The 24,445-nt window shown below is 38.0% G+C and overlaps 1 protein-coding gene and 1 long non-coding RNA gene across 2 annotated transcripts; one reads left to right on the forward strand and one right to left on the reverse strand.

Annotated features, from left to right (window-relative positions):
- The first annotated feature begins 685 nt into the window (after nt 1–685).
- On the forward strand, nt 686–6,115 carry LOC131930815 (uncharacterized). The gene is made up of 8 exons (XM_059287440.1): nt 686–732; nt 1,250–1,381; nt 2,810–2,998; nt 3,501–3,701; nt 4,498–4,689; nt 5,139–5,270; nt 5,451–5,622; nt 6,085–6,115. The coding sequence occupies exons 2-8, from the start codon at nt 1,255–1,257 to the stop codon at nt 6,113–6,115; spliced, it is 1,044 nt and encodes a 347-aa protein (XP_059143423.1). The 5' UTR covers nt 686–732; nt 1,250–1,254.
- A 3,495-nt stretch (nt 6,116–9,610) lies between these two features.
- On the reverse strand, nt 9,611–17,141 carry LOC131930819 (uncharacterized). Its single transcript, XR_009384173.1, has 3 exons — nt 16,999–17,141; nt 16,060–16,130; nt 9,611–9,832 (listed from the first exon to the last, which is right to left on the reverse strand). It is a non-coding gene; the product is annotated as an uncharacterized LOC131930819 (long non-coding RNA).
- Between the last annotated feature and the right edge of the window lie 7,304 nt (nt 17,142–24,445).

Genomic DNA, 24,445 nt, shown 5'->3' on the forward strand with positions numbered 1-24,445 from the left:
AGAAAATCCAAAAAGAAAAACATACTGAAATCGGTGTCAACGGTCTTTAGGTGCGGAACTATTTGAAACGTAATACTTGATTTGTTGAAAGAAACGTCTTCCAAAATTAAAAAATAGGAACAAACAAGAAAACAATGGAACCGTTATTTCACATGTTACTGATATTCTTGGCATGCGTATTTCCTAATGATGTATACAGCTAACAGCATACGCCCATCTATGGTAAAAAGTTATCAGCTCACTGAAAAGGTTATCTTAATCATGATCGGATATTAAATTTGATCAGAATTGATTAATTCTAACAAATAATGCATTGCAAAGCGTTTTGATAAATTCAATTTTAACTAAGTTTTTCTAAATCATTCGTTACTACTTTACTTATATGACCCCCTTGGCGATATCTCGTCCTCTGTAAATTAATATAATGTTATATATATATATATATATATATATATATATATATATATATATATATATATATATATATATATATATATATATATATATATATATATATATATATATATATATATATATTATATTTAATTAATATATACACATATATATATATATACATATATATATATATATATATATATATATATATATATATATATATATATATATATATATATATATATAAAAAATATAATATATATTGAATTTTTATTCCTTTCGAAGATCTTGGACGAAATTGTACTATCGGATGGTTTAGTTATAATTGTCTCTACAGTAAGCTTTCGCTGCATATTATTTTGTTGACAGCATATGTTGACATTAATATGTTGACATTAATATGATGACAATATATGTTGACATTATTATGTTGACATTACTATGTTGATATTACTATTTTGACATTACTATGTTGGCATTATTATGTTGACCTTAATATGTTGACATTAATATGTTGAAATTAATATGTTGACATTAATATATTGATATTAATATGTTGATATTACTATGTTGACATTATTATGTTGACATTAATATGTTGACATTAATATGTTGACATGACTATGTTGATAATACTCTGTTGACATTACTATGTTGACGTTACTATGATGACATTAATACAAAATGATCTATTTACTCACCTTTTTATTTATAATCAATAGATGGCACATTATTTCACTTTACCCCCTATATGTTAACACCATTAGTAGTATCAGGATACCGTAAGTCACCCCAACGTTAACCCCTCTAAAAGACAGGGTTTCACTAGATTTCATCTTTCCGATCTCAACAGGAGACATGGCTGTGTTGGCCAGTAGGGTCTCCCCCCAATCCAACAACAAATGCAGGAGAAATCACATATTCGAATTCACATTTCTCAAGGAGGTCTACGTCACATCTTTACAAATCAGATACCTCTATAAAGGTAAGTTCAGAAAGTTACCAGCTTATGAGATAAACTTATTTTCGCATGTTCGAATTCACATTTCTCAACGAGGTATATGTCACACCTTTACAAATCGAATACCTCCAAGACGGTAAGTTCAGAAAGTTACCAGCTTATGAGATAAAATTACTTTCAAATGTTCGAATTCACATTTCTCAACGAGGTATATGTCACATCTTTACAAATCGAATACCTCTATAACGGTAAGTTCAGAAAGTTACCAGCTTATGAGATAAACTTATTTTCGCATGTTCGAATTCACATTTCTCAACGAGGTATATGTCACACCTTTACAAATCGAATACCTCTATGACGGAAAGTTCAGAAAGTTACCAACTTATGAGATAAAATTACTTTCAAATGTTCGAATTCACATTTCTCAACGAGGTATATGTCACACCTTTACAAATCGAATACCTCTATGACGGTAAGTTCAGAAAGTTACCAACTTATGAGATAAAATTACTTTCAAATGTTCGAATTCACATTTCTCAACGAGGTATATGTCACATCTTTACAAATCAAATACCCTTTTAAAGGTAAGTTCAGAAAGTTAGAAAGTTATCAGCTTATAAGATGAACTTATTCTCTCTCTCTCTCTCTGTTTCTCTCTCTCCTACCCCCTTTCTCTCTCTATCTCTCTATCTCGGTCTATGGTAGCTTGGCACTTGATTTGAAGACAAATGATCTCAGACAATAAATACCATACACCATATCTCAAAAACAAATTATCTCAGACAATAAATACCATACAAAATATCTCAAAAACAAATTATCTCAGACAATAAATACCATACAAAATATCTCAAAAACAAATTATCTCAGACGATAACACCATACAAAATATCTCAAAAACAAATTATCTCAGACGATAAACACCATACAAAATATCTCAAAAACAAATATTATCTCAGACAATAAACACCATACAAAATATCTCAAAAACAAATTATCTCAGACGATAAATACCATACAACATATCTCAAAAACAAATTATCTCAGACGATAAATACCATACAACATATCTCAAAAACAAATTATCTCAGGACAAAATATATCAAGGACGAAGAAATCATGGCAATATATGTAAAGGACAAATGATTTCAAAACAAAACATTTCAGGACCAATAATATCGGGAAAAATATTTCATGACAATCGATCTGAGGACACATGATATCAAGGACATCAGGACAAATAATTTCATGACAAATATGTTAGTATAATTGATCCCACTAACGTATAAAAGATCTGATAATACGATTTCTATTAGAGAACCAACAACACATTTATACCCGTTGCGAAATATTTCTTTATCGCTATACACAATTATCACAACAAATTAAACACCCATGCAGTTGCAGACATATTGTTTCATGAAACTCAATATTTTTTTTAAATATGCGCAGATGAACGAGCGAAGATAACGTTGATATACACCACGGCCGACCATGGCGATTGGGTCTGTGACCAACAGCTGACCTATGACCTAGACGATTTAAATATGGTAGTGGAGTGTAAAACAATAACTGCTGCCAAGACCTTTACAGTCAAATTTGATGAAGACATCTACGTGTGCAAGATACACATCAATGGTGGTATGTGTTCAAATGTGTTCAATATGTGTCTCCACATATACGTAGTTCTAGTGTGTCCTTCAATATGTGTCTCTACATATACGTAGTTCTAGTGTGTCCTTCAATATGTGTCTCCACATATACGTAGTTCTAGTGTGTCCTTCAATATGTGTCTCTACATATACGTAGTTCTAGTGTCTTCAATATGTGTCTCCACTTAGGTAGTACGTAGTTCTAGTTTATACTTCAATACGTGTCTTCACATATACGCAGTTCTAGTGTCTTCAATATGTGTCTCCACTAAAGTTGCACATAGTTCTAGTGTGTCCTACAATATATGTCTCAACTTAGGTTGTACGTAGTTCTAGTGTGTTTTTTCCATACCTCTCCACTACGGTTGCATCATTGCCTCACACTCTAGAAAGATCCCCTGCGTTTAATTAAGTTTTATACTGCACACAAACCCCTATCAACAAAACCTGATGACCAAACTCCAATAGAATTCACTGTGCTCCATCACCAGGCAGAAACATAGCCAGAGGGGGCTTCTCCTCCATCATTGTGAACGGGGTCGTCACAGAAAGTGACATCAACGACAGGATGGTCATCGACCAGATCGTTAAGGACGACTGCTACGTCAAGCACCTGCCTGACTCCAAAATCACCTGGGTGACGGAGTTCTACATGCCGCCCACGGTTGTGGAGGTTCTGGTCTACACCGCGGGTCGGTAAACTAGTGGACAAAGTGGACGATACCGATTCCCCTTTCTGTCTCCATCTATCTACACACATACACACAAACATACATACACACGCATATATATATATATATATATATATATATATATATATATATATATATATATATATATATATATATATATATATATATATATATATATATATATATATATATATATATATATATATATATATATATATATAAAAGTAAAGTAAGTAACGTTTCCCTTTCAAACCTGACGGTCTATGGGGCAAGTGAAGTAGAGTTCACTTGTTTCTGTGACCTCGGCATATGAAGAGATAGTGTGGTCAGCACTATGCCCAGCCGCCTTTACTTTCCCTAACGTGAGTTAGGTAGCCTACCCATCAGAGTTGGGTGGACTCAGGGACGGTTTACTGACTTGAACCCGGATTCGAACTCGAGACTAACGGGTTAGTAGTTCAGTTCTCTACCGCTAGACCACTCCGTCCCCTATATATGTATATATATACGCATCATATTTTTAATTAGGTAAAATATTCAAATATTTCGATTTCAATATATGTGCATAAAACTAGATAAGTGTAGATTTTACTCTGCAATCCTAACTGTAGTTTCAATAAAGAATGCCACGAGGATAAAACAAGTCTTTAAAATGAAAATTAAAAATAAAGAGTTTCACTGAGACCTAAAACTCAGCTTTGAGTTTTGTTTAAGTCATGCTCTGTTCTTTGATTTTCTTGAGCTAATAAAGCATGTTGTCATTGCGCAAAACTCAACACACATCCATTATTATTAGATCAAGATGGCCAAAAAATGTCGGATTTTACAATCGACATCGAGGCTGACGAAGAAGCCGAGGATGTTAATTACAAATCCCAGAAGTTCCAGAACGTTCACTCGGTGTTGGTCCGGCCGCCGCGGAAGATCAGGAAAATAGAGATCACCACAACAGGCACTCTGGTGCTGTGTGAACTCCAGGTCTATGGCGGTAAGTTACCGGCTGGTGTTTGCAAGTCTGTCCGTCTATCTGATCGTCCCATTGTCTTTTTATAGGAATTCATATATATATATATATATATAAATATATATATATATATATATATATATAAATATATATATATATATATATATATATATATATATATATATATATATATATATATATATATAAATATATATATATATATATATATATATATATATATATATATATATATATATATATATATATATATATATATATATATATATATAAATATAATTGTATATATAAATGTATATGTATATATATATATATATATATATATATATATATATATATATACATACATACATACATACATTTACATATATATATATATATATATATATATATATATATATATATATATATATATATATATATATATGTATATATCGTCATGATTCTTATTTTAGAATGTGGCATTGGAATGTTTGGTCCGGAATGTGATTATGAATGCTATGAGACCTGCTTAGATCAGGACTGCCAGTTTATGGGTATCTGTAAGGCGTGCCCCAAAGGCAGGACTGGACAAAACTGTATGAAGCGTAAGTTCATCTTCCACCGTTCATCTGAATAGTGTCTTTATATATATATATATATATATATATATATATATATATATATATATATATATATATATATATATATATATATATATATATATAGTCCGGCTATAGCCTGACCCCAATAAACGATTACAAGAATGGTGTTGATTCTCCCTACAGTTGTCAGCCCACCCTCAAACTCTTTAAATGAGAGTGGTCAAGACTTTCGCCCACTCTTACAATCAGCTAACGGGGAAAATTCGGGTTCCGCCCTCAACTGGGGCAGAATGATTGGCATCTTAACTCTCATGTTCTTTGTGCTTGCGCTCATTCTCGTTTTAAGAAAATCAAGGTAATTAATGTATGTATGTATATATATATATATATATATATATATATATATATATATATATATATATATATATATATATATATATAATATCAAATTTTACATGTTTGCGATTAGCTTGAAATTGTGTTTTCCTTTATGTTTCTTCATTAACTACTTGATGAGTTGGATTAGTTTTGTAATTAAGCTAGGAGATACGACCACGCTAGGTTTTAATCTTGATCCATTGATGTAAAATAAACTGCTTTATGCATCTAAAAAATGCACTTTGAACAGCCAACCCTAGACACGCGAAATTTATTTATTATTAAAACTCTGTTGATGTTATGTTAGATTCAACGGCGTTTACCATGGATTTCGACTAACTAAATGTGTTGTAGCGTGATAAATATAAATATATCTTGGTATAATGACATTGATGATGAGTAATTAACATTGTTTCTTTGTTTTGTTTTTTTTTTTCAGAACCACAGTACCTGCACCTCCAATTGAGTGAAAATTTTAATAGCCACACAATTTTTTGTAGCTATGCTATTTTGGAAGCTAAAGGACTACAAGTTTTGTAGCTATACTAACGAAAACCAAATCTAGCTTCTCAAAACTAAAGTACCTTAACCCTATTTAAATAGGACATAGATTCATTCATTGTAATGTTTGAATGTATTTTCATCATTGTATTACTTAAATTCATATACATTTCATTAGCTCATTTTTTTTAAAGTGTGAATATATAAAATACAAATTTGATGATGAACCATTAGTCATTTTATAAGAACTTGTTTTGAAAGTGATCATGTACTACCCTTATGTAAATAGATTTTGGTTCGTATTGATTTAGACAACTTTGTCCGGGGATTTTCACAAAAAAATAAATATTATAATAAGTCTGGTTTTTGTTATTTGTATTTGTGTATCGTATATCTTTCCAGCTCACTTTCAAAACCTTACAAGTCTACTTTTTGAAAAATAGGTTTCTCTCATTGTCTTCTTAAATAGGTGGTAATTAAAGTAATATACTATTTTTTGTTGCTAGGGGTATTCAATAAAAAATAAGTAATAGTAAAATATCGAAAATCTTAAGAATAGTTAATCAAAAAACAATTTAAAAGTCAATTTCTCCAAAATCATCCAATAAGTGACTTAGAAGGTTTTGCCAGTGGTTTCCTCATCCAGACATGTTTTAGTTTTTAATGTTTTGTAAACAGACAAGTTCACAGTGTGAAGAGAATTCATGTAAAATATTGTCGTGCCATGAACATAGGCCCTAATTAGAGTGAGCTACAGTTGAAGAGGCATCAGCATCGGTAAACAAAACTTTGACCTGCAAAGCTGCTCACTAATCAAAGCTGTCCACATAAAAATGTGTCCTTTGGATAAAGATGTCCAATATGATCAGATTTTCACAGACGAAAGCTGTTCACATAACTAGCTGTCCAGTGTCAAAGCTGTTCACATAACTAGCTGTCCAGTGACAAAGCTGTTCACATAACTAGCTGTCCATTGACAAACCTGTTCACATAACTAGCTGTCCAGTGACAAAGCTGTTAACATAACTAGCTGTCCAGTGACAAAGCTGTTCACATAACTAGCTGTCCAGTGACAAACCTGTTCACATAACTAGCTGTCCAGTGACAAAGCTGTTCACATAACTAGCTGTCCAGTGACAAAGCTGTTCACATAAATAGCTGTCCAGTGACAAACCTGTTCACATAACTAGCTGTCCAGTGACAAAGCTGTTCACATAACTAGCTGTCCAGTGACAAAGCTGTTCACATAACTAGCTGTCCAGTGACAAAGCTGTTCACATAACTAGCTGTCCATTGACAAACCTGTTCACATAACTAGCTGTCCAGTGACAAAGCTGTTCACATAACTAGCTGTCCAGTGACAAAGCTGTTCACATAATTAGCTGTCCAGTGACAAAGCTGTTCACATAACTAGCTGTCTAGTGACAAAGCTGTTCACATAAATAGCTGTCCTTTGACAAAGCTGTTCACATAACTAGCTGTCCAGTGACAAAGCTGTTCACATAACTAGCTGTCTAGTGACAAAGCTGTTCACATAAATAGCTGTCCTTTGACAAAGCTGTTCACATAACTGCTTTGTGCAGTGATGTGAGCTGTTCACATAACTAGCTGTCCATTGACAAACCTGTTCACATAACTAGCTGTCCTTTGACAAAGCTGTTCATATAACTAGTCTTCCAGTATTCAAAGCTGTCAAAAGATCTAAGCTGTTCTTAGACCAAAAATGTTCACTGAACTAGGCTCTCCAGAGACCAAAGCTGTTCACGGACTAAAAATCTGAACTTAACTGGGCTGTCCACAGACCAAAGCTGTTCGGACAAAAGATGTTCAAATACCAATGCTGTCAAGTGATCAATGCTGTCCAATATTCAAAGCTGTCGGTAGAACAAGAACACTCCGACCACCAAGCTATTATTTCCAACAGGGCTAATTTTTTAAACGGGAAAAAGGTTGATCTCACCAGATCTATAATACTGTAATGTTATAAACTAAACTTTACTAAACCGTTCTACAGTTTAACCATTTTAAAGTATACAACATTTTTAAACACATTAAAAAGAAAAATGTAGACAAACACAAAAATAACTTACACCAATGTATGCTATCAAACTGCTTTTATTATTTCATTATATTGGATCAATTAGGCCAAAAGAGGGTTTATTTAAGTATTTAGACACAACAGCGATTCATTAATATTCCAATAATACTGGTAGGACTTCTGCAGATCTGTTGAAAAAAGTGGTATTTATATATATATATATATATATATATATATATATATATATATATATATATATAAGCGGAACGAAGAAAATAGTTAAGTAGCATTTGAGTTCATTTTTATTAAGCAAATTTTAGTGAAGGTCCATAATGTTGAGGGATAGCTTGTAGCATTAAAATGTAACGAGTTATTGAAATAAAGTGATCGGAAAAGTTAAGCTATATCTGCGAGAAGAGCAGTTGATCAAAGTAGAGGTTCTTCGTTGACCTAATCCATCCTAAACCCCGTCAGCAAGTCGGATGGTTTTTCAAACAATATACACTTTTTATTTTCTTTACAGAGTTTCTATTTTTTAAACATTTTCTTTTAAAATACGTTATAAATAAAAGCAGGGTGATATTTTGGATGCTAGAACTAATTATTTAATGACATGTTATATAGATTCAAACACACACTTACAGACACACATATATATTGCATATATTATATATATATATATATATATATATATATATATATATATATATATATATATATATATATATATATATATATATATATATATATATATATATATACATGTATACTAAATATGTATATATAAATAAATAAATAAATATATATATATATATATATATATATATATATATATATATATATATATATATATATATATATATATATATATATATATATATATATATATATATATATATATATATGTATACTAAATATGTATATATAAATATATATATATATATATATATATATATATATATATATATATATATATATATATATATACATGTATACTAAATATGTATATATAAATAAATAAATAAATATATATATATATATATATATATATATATAATATATATATATATATATATATATATATATATATATATATATATATATATATATGTATACTAAATATGTATATATAAATATATATATATATATATATATATATATATATATATATATATATATATATATATATATATATATATATATATATATATATATAATGTATACTAAATATATATATATATATAAATATATAAATATAAATAAATATATATATATATATATATATATATATATATATATATATATATATATATATATATATATATATATATATATATATATATATATATATAATTGTTTTTTTTTTAAAACCATGATTTTAGCAAACAACACAAATTGTCCAAATACTGTAGCCCTACACTTGCCAAAAGAGGGTGTTCCTAAGCCTTATGCCGCCAGCCTCCATTGATCTAGTGTCCATGTTCACAGTATCCCATGTGATCAAAGGTCAGAGTCGGTTGCTTGCATCGGGCCTTGAGCAGGGTGCACATGCTGGCGTAGGAGCGACCGTTGGTTCCACAGACCGGCTTGAGCACGGGGGGACAGACTCGGTTACACGGGTCAGCTACGTAAACCTCCCGTCGTACGACTGTGTGGGGTGGAGAGAAAAGGGTTAATGGTGGTGGCTGTGATCTGGACAGGAAAGGGTTAATGGTGGGGGAGTGATGTGGAGAGGAAAAGGTTAATGGTGGTGGCTGTGATCTGGACAGGAAAGGGTTAATGGTGGGGGAGTGATGTGGAGAGGAAAAGGTTAATGGTGGTGGCTGTGATCTGGACAGGAAAGGGTTAATGGTGGGGACTATGCTTGCATTTATCACAATATCAGTGGTGTGTGCTAAGAGAACTATTACGTTTCCTTTAATAAGCGTAATGTATTTTAGCCGCTCTATCCTACCGTCAGTCCTTCATACAATTTGTGACAAACCCGTCATTGTCACTATCACTCAATTTTGACTCAAAGACATTGTTTTTTGTGATACGTCTCCAAAACATATCGCAAAAAAAAAAAAAAAATTTGATCAAATTATATTTAAAATCAATCGTCTGATAATTATTAAGTCATACTAAATTTAATAACAAAACGAGAAAAAAATGGTTTATATACTATTAAAACACTCTCGTATTTGCGTTCCCATATTTTCTATAACATCCATTTCAGTATATTTGGAAGTTTCCAGCATTCTTCTTGCAACACTTTGGCATAGATTCCATTTGCTGCTATGGGCTTTCCCATTTTGTTATGCCCGATCACATCTTCCACCGTCATCCCGCCTGTAACCTTCCACCGTCATCCCGCCTGTAACCTTCCACCGTCATCCCGCCTGTAACCTTCCACTGTCATCCCGCCTGTAACCTTCCACCGTCATCCTGTAACATTCCACCGTCATCCCGCCTGTAACCTTCCACCGTCATCCCGCCTATAACCTTCCACCGTCATCCTGTAACCTTCCACCGTCATCCCGCCTGTAACCTTCCACCGTCATCCCGCCTGTAACCTTCCACCGTCATCCTGTAACATTCCACCGTCATCCCGCCTGTAACCTTCCACCGTCATCCAGCCTGTAACCTTCCACCGTCATCCTGTAACCTTCCACCGTCATCCCGCCTGTAACCTTCCACCGTCATCCCGCCTGTAACCTTCCACCGTCATCCTGTAACCTTCCACCGTCATCCTGTAACCTTCCACCGTCATCCCGCCTGTAACCTTCCACCGTCATCCCTCCTGTAACCTTCCACCGTCATCCTGTAACCTTCCACCGTCATCCTGTAACCTTCCACCGTCATCCCGCCTGTAACCTTCCACCGTCATCCTGCCTGTAACCTTCCACCGTCATCCTGTAACCTTCCACCGTCATCCCTCCTCTAACCTTCCACCGTCATCCCGCCTGTAACCTTCCACCGTCATCCCGCCTGTAACCTTCCACCGTCATCCTGTAACCTTCCACCGCCATCCCGCCTGTAACCTTCCACCGTCATCCTGTAACCTTCCACCGTCATCCTGTAACCTTCCACCGTCATCCCGCCTGTAACCTTCCACCGTCATCCTGCCTGTAACCTTCCACCGTCATCCTGTAACCTTCCACCGTCATCCCGCCTGTAACCTTCCACCGTCATCCTGTAACCTTCCACCGTCATCCTGTAACCTTCCACCGTCATCCTGTAACCTTCCACCGTCATCCCGCCTGTAACCTTCCACCGTCATCCCGCCTGTAACCTTCCACCGTCATCCTGTAACCTTCCACCGTCATCCTGCCTGTAACCTTCCACCGTCATCCTGTAACCTTCCACCGTCATCCCGCCTGTAACCTTCCACCGTCATCCCGCCTGTAACCTTCCACCGTCATCCCGCCTGTAACCTTCCACCGTCATCCCGCCTGTAACCTTCCACCGTCATCCTGTAACCTTCCACCGTCATCCTGTAACCTTCCACCGTCATCCCGCCTGTAACCTTCCACCGTCATCCCGCCTGTAACCTTCCACCGTCATCCTGCCTGTAACCTTCCACCGTCATCCCGCCTGTAACCTTCCACCGTCATCCTGTAACCTTCCACCGTCATCCCGCCTGTAACCTTCCACCGTCATCCCGCCTGTAACCTTCCACCGTCATCCCGCCTGTAACCTTCCACCGTCATCCTGCCTGTAACCTTCCACCGTCATCCCGCCTGTAACCTTCCACCGTCATCCTGTAACCTTCCACCGTCATCCCGCCTGTAACCTTCCACCGTCATCCCGCCTGTAACCTTCCACCGTCATCCCGCCTGTAACCTTCCACCGTCATCCCGCCTGTAACCTTCCACCGTCATCCCGCCTGTAACCTTCCACCGTCATCCCGCCTGTAACCTTCCACCGTCATCCTGCCTGTAACCTTCCACCGTCATCCTGTAACCTTCCACCGTCATCCTGTAACCTTCCACCGTCATCCTGTAACCTTCCACCGTCATCCTGTAACCTTCCACCGTCATCCCGCCTGTAACCTTCCACCGTCATCCCGCCTGTAACCTTCCACCGTCATCCCGCCTGTAACCTTCCACCGTCATCCCGCCTGTAACCTTCCACCGTCATCCCGCCTGTAACCTTCCACCGTCATCCCGCCTGTAACCTTCCACCGTCATCCCGCCTGTAACCTTCCACCGTCATCCTGTAACCTTCCACCGTCATCCTGTAACCTTCCACCGTCATCCTGTAACCTTCCACCGTCATCCCGCCTGTAACCTTCCACCGTCATCCCGCCTGTAACCTTCCACCGTCATCCCGCCTGTAACCTTCCACCGTCATCCCGCCTGTAACCTTCCACCGTCATCCCGCCTGTAACCTTCCACCGTCATCCTGTAACCTTCCACCGTCATCCCGCCTGTAACCTTCCACCGTCATCCTGTAACCTTCCACCGTCATCCTGTAACCTTCCACCGTCATCCTGTAACCTTCCACCGTCATCCTGCCTGTAACCTTCCACCGTCATCCCGCCTGTAACCTTCCACCGTCATCCCGCCTGTAACCTTCCACCGTCATCCTGTAACCTTCCACCGTCATCCCGCCTGTAACCTTCCACCGTCATCCTGTAACCTTCCACCGTCATCCCGCCTGTAACCTTCCACCGTCATCCCGCCTGTAACCTTCCACCGTCATCCTGTAACCTTCCACCGTCATCCTGTAACCTTCCACCGTCATCCTGTAACCTTCCACCGTCATCCTGCCTGTAACCTTCCACCGTCATCCCGCCTGTAACCTTCCACCATCATCCCGCCTGTAACATTCCACCGTCATCCCGCCTGTAACCTTCCACCGTCATCCTGTAACCTTCCACCGTCATCCCGCCTGTAACCTTCCACCGTCATCCTGCCTGTAACCTTCCACCGTCATCCCGCCTGTAACCTTCCACCGTCATCCTGTAACCTTCCACCGTCATCCCGCCTGTAACCTTCCACCGTCATCCTGCCTGTAACCTTCCACCGTCATCCTGTAACCTTCCACCGTCATCCTGTAACCTTCCACCGTCATCCCGCCTGTAACCTTCCACCGTCATCCTGTAACCTTCCACCGTCATCCCGCCTGTAACCTTCCACCGTCATCCTGTAACCTTCCACCGTCATCCTGCCTGTAACCTTCCACCGTCATCCTGTAACCTTCCACCGTCATCCTGTAACCTTCCACCGTCATCCCGCCTGTAACCTTCCACCGTCATCCCGCCTGTAACCTTCCACCGTCATCCTGTAACCTTCCACCGTCATCCTGTAACCTTCCACCGTCATCCTGTAACCTTCCACCGTCATCCTGCCTGTAACCTTCCACCGTCATCCCGCCTGTAACCTTCCACCATCATCCCGCCTGTAACATTCCACCGTCATCCCGCCTGTAACCTTCCACCGTCATCCTGTAACCTTCCACCGTCATCCCGCCTGTAACCTTCCACCGTCATCCCGCCTGTAACCTTCCACCGTCATCCCGCCTGTAACCTTCCACCGTCATCCTGCCTGTAACCTTCCACCGTCATCCCGCCTGTAACCTTCCACCGTCATCCTGTAACCTTCCACCGTCATCCCGCCTGTAACCTTCCACCGTCATCCTGCCTGTAACCTTCCACCGTCATCCTGTAACCTTCCACCGTCATCCTGTAACCTTCCACCGTCATCCCGCCTGTAACCTTCCACCGTCATCCTGCCTGTAACCTTCCACCGTCATCCTGTAACCTTCCACCGTCATCCTGTAACCTTCCACCGTCATCCCGCCTGTAACCTTCCACCGTCATCCCGCCTGTAACCTTCCACCGTCATCCTGCCTGTAACCTTCCACCGTCATCCTGTAACCTTCCACCGTCATCCCGCCTGTAACCTTCCACCGTCATCCCGCCTGTAACCTTCCACCGTCATCCTGTAACCTTCCACCGTCATCCCGCCTGTAACCTTCCACCGTCATCCCGCCTGTAACCTTCCACCGTCATCCCGCCTGTAACCTTCCACCGTCATCCCGCCTGTAACCTTCCACCGTCATCCCGCCTGTAACCTTCCACCGTCATCCCGCCTGTAACCTTCCACCGTCATCCTGTAACCTTCCACCGTCATCCCGCCTGTAACCTTCCACCGTCATCCCGCCTGTAACCTTCCACCGTCATCCCGCCTGTAACCTTCCACCGTCATCCTGTAACCTTCCACCGTCATCCCGCCTGTAACCTTCCACCGTCATCCCGCCTGTAACCTTCCACCGTCATCCCGCCTGTAACCTTCCACCGTCATCCCGCCTGTAACCTTCCACCGTCATCCCGCCTGTAACACCGTCATCCCGCCTGTAACCTTCCACCGTCATCCCGACTATAACCTTCCACCGTCATCCTGTAACCTTCCACCGTCATCCCGCCTGTAACCTTCCACCGTCATCCCGCCTGTAACCTTCCACCGTCATCCCGCCTGTAACCTTCCACCGTCATCCCGCCTGTAACCTTCCACCGTCATCCCGCCTGTAACCTTCCACCGTCATCCCGCCTGTAACCTTCCACCGTCATCCCGCCTGTAACCTTCCACCGTCATCCCGCCTGTAACCTTCCACCGTCATCCCGCCTGTAACCTTCCACCGTCATCCCGCCTGTAACCTTCCACCGTCATCCCGCCTGTAACCTTCCACCGTCATCCCGACTATAACCTTCCACCGTCATCCCGCCTGTAACCTTCCACCGTCATCCCTCCTGTAACCTTCCACCGTCATCCCGCCTGTAACCTTCCACCGTCATCCCGCCTGTAACCTTCCACCGTCATCCTGCCTGTAACCTTCCACCGTCATCCCGCCTGTAACCTTCCACCGTCATCCTGTAACCTTCCACCGTCATCCTGCCTGTAACCTTCCACCGTCATCCCGCCTGTAACCTTCCACTGTCATCCCGCCTGTAACCTTCCACCGTCATCCCGCCTGTAACCTTCCACCGTCATCCTGTAACCTTCCACCGTCATCCCGCCTGTAACCTTCCACCGTCATCCCGCCTGTAACCTTCCACTGTCATCCCGCCTGTAACCTTCCACTGTCATCCCGCCTGTAACCTTCCACCGTCATCCCGCCTGTAACCTTCCACCGTCATCCCGCCTGTAACCTTCCACTGTCATCCTGTAACCTTCCACCGTCATCCCGCCTGTAACCTTCCACCGTCATCCCGCCTGTAACCTTCCACCGTCATCCTGTAACCTTCCACCGTCATCCCGCCTGTAACCTTCCACCGTCATCCCGCCTGTAACCTTCCACCGTCATCCCGCCTGTAACCTTCCACCGTCATCCCGCCTGTAACCTTCCACCGTCATCCCGCCTGTAACCTTCCACCGTCATCCTGTAACCTTCCACGGTCATCCCGCCTGTAACCTTCCACCGCCATCCCTCCAATAACCTCTATTTCCATATCTTTATTCCCTTCTATAAAACCTTGAAGATGTTCTTGTCAGTTCGATCAAGGACCTCGGCTGTGACCTCGGCAAATGAAAGGATAATATGATCAGCACTATGCCTAGCCATCTTGTGATGGACTAAGTCTTCAACCCGCATCGGAACTCAAGACTTGCGGGTTAGCAGTTTAGCGCTCTACCACTAGGCCACGTCGTCAAAACGAAGTTCTAATCACTCCCTCAATGTATCAACATATCACACACGTCACTTTCACGTGTGCCGCTGGGTCTGGAAGACGAGTCTACGACACACAACATCAATGTGCTTGTGGTCTGAAAGAACTCGACAACATCAGATACAACTCACCGAACGCTTGAGTTGATGCAATAAGCATCAACAGCTATGTGATTATGATCTTGATCTAAAAAAAACTCGACAACATCAGATACAACTCACCGAATGCTTGAGTGGATGCAATAAGCATCAACAGAACCAATAGATGTAGCGGTCCCATTTCAACTGTCAGCCTTTGTGGACATATCAAATTGAGAAATGCGTTATATATATATATATATATATATATATATATATATATATATATATATATATATATATATATATATAAATTACTAGCGTTAACGGCACTCATGAAAACCAAAATTCTAGCCCTAATAATAACGTTTATCATGAAAAGACAATTTATTCACTCGATAGACATAACTTTTTGTGACTGTGGAATTTCTGTTTATACTTTATTACATCTGGTTTATGAATGTTTTTTTTTATAGTTATTCCTACTTAAAGCAATTTTTTTTAAAAACCTTATTTCATGTGAGCAGAGGCGTAGCGAGGGGGGGAAGGTTCGGGGGGGCGCGGACCCCACCGGATGACACCATATAGGGGGGTGACACCAAGGCAAAAAATAGCAAAATATATAGAGAAAAACTTGAGAGGGGTGCAAACCAAAAGTTTGAGTGGTGTGGGGGGGGTGCAAATCAAAAGTTTGAAAGGGGGGGGGGGGGTGCAAATCGAAAGTTTGAGGGGGTGCAAATCGAAAATTTGAAAGTTTGTTCCCGGGAAGGGTCACTACGCCTCTGGTGGGTGACGCCATTAAGTGCCGAACCGGGTGACACCCGACCTCGCTACGCCACTGCATGTGAGACTCATTTCGACATCTCTGTCGGTACTCTAGTGAATGATGTAGATAGAAGAAAAGCTGGAAACTACTTAGCCCTACCTCAAAACATTTAATCTTTAACAAACCCTATAGATAGAATACACCTTTCATAACAAAAAATGCATAGTCTAGATCTAGATCTACATTATTATTTGTTATTATACATTTAACACAGCGTCAGAAAATTATTGTATGTTGTAATTATTTGATAAGCTTACAGACAAGCAGCGAGCCGAAGAATCGTAGATGTTTTAAATGTACTGAATCAGAGCCGGGGTAACTTAGATGTTATGTACTAAATCATTTGTTCAAGAACCTTCAATTACTTTAGATGACATCCGGTGTAATGTGTATGTGTATACTTACGGTGTAAACTAAACAACTGCGCTATTTTTTGTTCCGTAATGATTGGTGTGCACACACAATGGTGCGTAAATTAGTTGCATAAAGATGCTTGCAGCGTTGATTTTGCGCTTTATAACTGGTCACAATGCGTATGCGCACTTGTTAGTATTTCAATAAATATATTACCGGCTATGTAAGCATTACATAAATACTCTTATTGCAAAAGTCTTAAATAACAAGCAGTCTAAAAATGAACTTACAATACAAAACGAACGAAAATTTGTTAAAATTATTTTTGCGCTTGGGTAAGTCAAGACGGTAAAGGTTATGTTTTGTTATTCTTCAAACTTTAATTGTGTGTATCAGGATAAAAAATGTGTTTATAGAAAGTGCTGAGTAATTAAAAATGAAGATGTTTTGATATGTATTAGGTAGGTAGTAATGCATTACGTTTTAGGCTGCAATTATGGCATGGTTAAAATACCAGTTCAATTTTTTTTTTGTTGCGTAGTGTATGTTTATTTAGAAATAAAAGCAGGTCTTCCTAATGATTATCTAAGTCCGGCTACATATTCTTAGCTGTATAATTTAATTTCACGAAATTAGATTCAAATAGGTATTTAGTTAATCAACAAGAAAGTCGTTATACCATGCCGAAATTGAAACCCCACATTAGCCAAATCCTGGACCCTCAGACATAAACACTTAAACACCCAATCTCAGGTGTTCAAGCGTCAACTCACAAACACGGGGTACTTTTAGTTAAACTCAGCACACCAATACCTGCATAGGGTACACATGTAGTCGAATACTTTCGTTGGCCCTGTGGCGAGATTGAATATCGCACGCTGTACGTATCGGCGGTCTGTGTTCAAATCCGGGTCTAGAGACAGTCACTGGTATACCCTGCTTGTGTATCTGATTAACAAACATAAATAGTGATATAAAAGACTGTCAGTTGTCGTTTTTATTTTGCTTTGGTAATTTAAAAACTAATTATATATGTATGTGTAACAGTGATGTGGGGTGGGGGGTGGGAGTTATTCGATGTTCTAACTTCTCGTCCGTGTATATATATATATATATATATATATATATATATATATATATATATATATATATATATATATATATATACATATATATATATATATGTATATATATATATATATATATATATATGTAGGTGGTCTTATTTAAATAATATTTAAGAGAGACAATTGCTTTTTAATTAATTAACTACAAAACTATTTAAGGAGCTTTATGGAAACCCCAATTAGGCGATTTTAAAAAGGGCACTAAGTCATAGAAATAGTGTGAACTTTTGTGAACAATAGTGCATTGTTCCACTTCTCCCTTGTCCCACTTCTCCCTTGTCCCACTTCTCCCTTGTCCTACTTGTCCTACTTCTCCCTTATCCCACTTCTCCCTTATCCCACTTCTCCCTTGTCCTACTTCTCCCTTATCCCACTTCTCCCTTGTCCTACTTCTCCCTTATCCCACTTCTCCCTTGTCCTACTTCTCCCTTGTCCCACTTCTAGTAGACCGGGTGGCTAAATTGAATCTTGAACACAGCACTCGATGCCGTTCTTAGTTCAAAACCGAGCCAGCAACATCTCTAACACAAAATACCAACTCTTTGTAAATGTGCATTTTTTTAAAACATTTACATTGTGTGTTTGTGTCGCTTTGGCAATAGGAAAAAGTAGAAGTCGGTTTGAAAGTTTCTTATGAATTGTTTTCCAATTTCTTTTCTTCCTTATATTTGTAAAAGCAAAGCAATATGTTATATTGTTTAGCAAAAAAAAAAATATTATAAAAAGTGTTTTCAGGAAATATGTGTGGTTGTGGGCTGCTTGCCGTGATAACACGGTCGGCAATGTCGGCAATGTATGTCTTGATAGATTATTGTACTGTATCGGTCTTCGTATAAAGAGAACTTTGTACAGTTACGTACAGTATCGTGTGCAGCTTCTCTGTTGGTTAATCGTGTGTTATTCATGTTGAATGATCATAACTTTATAATAGAACCCTATAATAGAATTGTTATGAAACGTATTTTAAGTATTGCAAGAGTATGAGAATATGGGTGTAGTGGAATGATTTTATATTAATTAATGAATTAAACAAAGTAATGGAAATTCTTGACAGTGTGTGACTTTATAAAACATCTTTTAGAAAATGACGTAAATATTGTAAAGAAAAGTCGTGATATCAAATGTATTCTTTGTTTCACATTCAGTAAATCTAACGATTGACAGAAGAAACCTAACGATTGACAGAACCTAACGATTGACGGTAGAAACCTAACGATTGACATAACCTAACAATTGACAGAAGAAACCTGACGATTGACAGTAGAAACCTAACGATTGACAGAACCTAACGATTGACAGAAGAAACCTAACGATTTACAGAAGAAACCTAACGATTGAAAGAACCTAACGATTGACAGAAGAAATCTAACGATTGACAGAAGAAACCTAACGATTGACAGTGTAAACCTAACGATTGACAGAACCTAACGATTGACAGAAGAAACCTAACGATTGACAGAACCTGACGATTGACAGTAGAAACCTAACGATTAACAGTAGAAACCTAAAGATTGACGGTAGAAACCTAACGATTGATAGTAGAAACCTAACGATTTGTAAAAGAAACCTATCGATTAACCATAGAAACCTACCGATTGACAGAAAAAACCTAACGATTGACAGAACCTGACGATTGACAGTAGAAACCTAATGATTGACAGAACCTAACGATTGACAGAAGAAACCTACCGATTGACAGAACCTAACGATTGACAGAAGAAATCTAACGATTGACAGAAGAAACCTAACGATTGACACAAGAAACCTAACGATTGACAGAACCTAACGATTGACAGAAGAAATCTAACGATTGACAGAAGAAACCTAACGATTGACACAAGAAACCTAACGATTGACAGAACCTAACGATTGACAGAACCTAACGATTGACAGAAGAAACCTAACGATTTACAGAAGAAACCTAACAATTGAAAGAACCTAAAGATTGACAGAAGAAATCTAACGATTGACAGAAGAAACCTAACGATTGACAGAAGAAACCTAACGATTGACAGAACCTAACGATTGACAGAACCTAACGATTGACAGAAGAAACCTAACGATTGACAGAACCTGACGATTGACAGTAGAAACCTAACGATTAACAGTAGAAACCTAAAGATTGACGGTAGAAACCTAACGATTGATAGTAGAAACCTAACGATTTGCAAAAGAAACCTATCGATTAACCATAGAAACCTAACGATTGACAGAAGAAACCTAACGATTGACAGAACCTGACGATTGACAGTAGAAACCTAATGATTGACAGAACCTAACGATTGACAGAAGAAACCTAACGATTGACAGAACCTAACGATTGACAGAAGAAATCTAACGATTGACAGAAGAAACCAAACGATTAACACAAGAAACCTAACGATTGACAGTGTAAACCTAACGATTGACAGAACCTAACGATTGACAGAAGAAACCCAATTATTGACAGAACCTAACGATTGACACAAGAAACCTAACGATTGACAGTGTAAACCTAACGATTGACAGAAGAAACCTAACGATTGACAGAAGAAACCTAACGATTGACAGAACCTGACGATTGACAGTAGAAACCTAATGATTGACGGTAGAAAGCTAACGATTGATAGTAGAAACCTAACGATTTACAAAAGAAACCTATCGATTAACAATAGAAACCTAACGATTGACAGAAGAAACCTAATGATTGATAGAACCTAACGATTGACAGAAGAAACCTAACGATTCACAGAACCTAACGATTGACAGAAGAAACCTAACGATTGACAGTAGAAACCTAACGATTGACAGTATAAATCTAACGATTGACAGAAGAAACCTAACGATTGACAGAAACTAACGATTGACAGAAGAAACCTAACGATTGACAGAAGAAACCTAACGATTGACAGAACCTAACGATTGACAGAAGAAACCTAACGATTGACAGAAGAAACCTAACGATTGACAGTAGAAACCTAACGATTGACACAAGAAATCTAACGATTGACACAAGAAACGCCCTGGCACAGTGGATAGATTGAACACTGTGTGAACACAATTATGTTTCGAGTTCAAATCCATTACGCTGCCAAGCTTAAGCATTTGTAAAACATAGACATTACTATCCAATCATACAATATAATATACAGTATTTACAAACGGCAAATGTTTTTTAGAAAAAAAAATTATCAACAACATTTTATTTATTTATTTATCGTGCATTTTTTTTTGTCTTAACTATTTTGTCTGCATCAGTCATGTATCAAAAATTTCCAACAAGAGTGCTGAACATGTGATCTATGTTTTAATTTGAACAGCTTGATAATGCTTACATACATTATCTTAAGGGCGATTTGGTGGTTAGTTGTGTCGTCAGTTACAATCGTACTAAGCAATTCTTATTTCCATGTAATTAATACATTTTTTTTTATTTTTGTTCGCTGGACATGACCAAGTTGACGAGAATCCGTCCATCATTATTGTTGACGTGAATGATAACGTATTTTTTTTCGATTTTTCAATCGAAGTGTCCGTAAATATATATATATATATATATTTTTTTAAATGTAATCCTGAAAATAATGCAGAAATTGAATATTTTAAGAATCAACTAGAGAAGTTTTTAAATCCAGAGAACTTTATAACGATTGACAGACAGTGTTTCTTCCCGACTTTTTTCGTTCGGGGGGTGGGGGAAGTGGGGCCCTTGAAATTTCCGGGAGGGCGGACTAACATTTCCGGGGGTGGGGGGGGGGGGCGACACAGTTTCATTTTGTTCGGGGGGGGGGGGGGGTAGATATTCTTCGGTGGGGGAGGGGGGGGGGCGGAGCCTGAAGGAAACTCTGTTGACAGAAGAAAAACTCACAAACTCAACAAGAGCAACCCAATTAACACAAGACAGTAATATTGTTGCTATAATGTCTTTTATTCAGAATTTTCACCCCACCACCCCCCCCACCAACCCCCCACCCTCATTAAATCGTTTTATAAGTGTGACTGGGCACCAAGCAAATAAAATAGGCGTTTGTTTACAAGGGTATGTTTTATTTTTTAGAAAGATAAAAACTAATAGGATATGAAATAAATAAAGCTTACATTCAGCTTGTTACAAGTGAGTAAACACACTCGTAAAATGTTGCGTTCTAGCTAATACTTTTTAAATTAATAAGATTTTGATCCCGCATAATCTACTTGTTCAATTTAATCAACCACTGTTAATTAATAATTTGCACCTTTTGTTTATAATGGTTAAGGCAGCTTAGATACGTTGTCGTACTACATTTCAAATAGACCTAATGGTAAACAATATAATACAAACATCACGGAGTACAAAAGCGGAGAAAGATAGTATCGATATACCTTATACTTAGACCTAATGGTCTAACAATATAGTACAAATATCACGGAATACAAAAGCGGAGGAAGATAGAATCGAAATACCTTATACTCGGAGTTTCTTCCCTTGAAGAAAGTCTACTGCCCCCCACGACGAAATGGAATTTATATAGAAAATATATACTTTTAACAGTGTCCGCCCCCCCCCCCCCCCGCAAAATTTAGTCCACCCCCCCCCCCCGAAAATTTCTAGTGCCCCCCCCCTTCCCCCCACCGGAAAAGAAAGTCTGCAAGAAACAGTGTTTATACTTAGGCCTAATGGGTTTATTTTTTTCGACGGGTTTTACAGTTTGTGAACGTGTTCAGGGGCGGAACTACAGTGCCGCCAGACCCCGCAGTGCGGGGGGGCCCAGGCCGTTTAGGGGCCCACGACCGACCATTATCAATTTTTTATAGTTAAAAAATAATTTTGTTGTGAAAAAACAAACAGATCTTCTACAGTAGAAATGTTCTACAGTAGCTAACACACGCTGTTTTGTAAAGGAAAAAAAAAATTATAGGCTACGTGAGTTGTAGTGTGAAAGATAGGCAAACGTTCAAACCACTTCCGTGACTTATTTCCCTTTTTTAAATAGTCAAATATGTGTGCTCTTAAGAAACGTTTAATAGATTTGCACTAAACAAATTAAAAAGCAAGTACTTCTCTTAATAATTATTTCAAAAACAAATACATAATAAAGAATGATATAGAATAAAAAGGAAATTTATTAAAAACTAATAATATTAATACGAAAAATCATACAAATAAACATAAGGCGAAAAACCATTACACATACAAAACTTTCATGATTCATATTCTTTTGACCGGCTCGCAAGCTGAGAAGCATTATGTTATACATTAAAAAAGAGAACTTCAAAACAGACTAATAGCACTTAACAAATGACGTGTTGTTATAACATGTTTTCATTAAAAATAAAAACTAAGAATTTTTATTTTTTCAAATTTCGAACTAGCCCGTGTTATGTTAAGTATTCTATGTTGGTATGTTCGCATTTGGTTATATATATATATATATATATATATATATATATATATATATATATATATATATATATATAGATATATATATATATATATATATATATATATATATATATATATATATATATATATATATATATATATATATATATATATATATATATATATATGGGGCCCAAAAACTTTTTTTGCGGGGTGGCCCTTTTTTTCTAGTTCCGTCACGTTACGTGTTCAAAAGAAAGTAAAAAGGTTGGTGAAAATAACATTAAAAATATGCCACTAAATTCAAATAAAGTCTAAATAATTTCTTATTTCTCATGATATAAATACCATCGGATGTTGCGATAAAACAATATCGATGCCGCTTTCCTAGATTTTTAGATTTACTGCGCTAAGCTGATTTTTGTAGTTAGAAATTAAACTAAAATCGTATACTCACTCAAATCGAAGCAAGTGTCATTATTTTTAGTTTTAAATCGTTATTTCTTTACAAATCCTATAGCAGTTTAATTTTACGTTTTCAATCCTAAATCAATACAATTCTACAACAAACAATAAATGATGTCAAAATAAAAGCCAACGTAAAACTTACACCGGGCCATTAAACATTAAACCCAATTAGAGATACACTATCGCCACTTAAAGTTTCCCTTTCAAACCTGACGATCCATGGGGCAAGTGAAGTAGAGTTCACATGTTTCTGTGGCCTCGGCATATGAAGAGAGACTTAACTAACGTAAATTATTGTGTAAACTATCTCTGCATAAACACAGGTACCTCAATAGTCTAGAAGAACTCTTGTAAATCTCGTTAGCCCGGTGGTTGATTGAATAACGTACGTAACACACGTTGACGGTCTGAGTT

The sequence above is a fragment of the Physella acuta genome, unplaced genomic scaffold (assembly GCF_028476545.2).
Source record: "Physella acuta isolate Inbredline_101_S28 unplaced genomic scaffold, ASM2847654v3 ptg001853l, whole genome shotgun sequence".
Taxonomy (NCBI): domain Eukaryota; kingdom Metazoa; phylum Mollusca; class Gastropoda; family Physidae; genus Physella; species Physella acuta.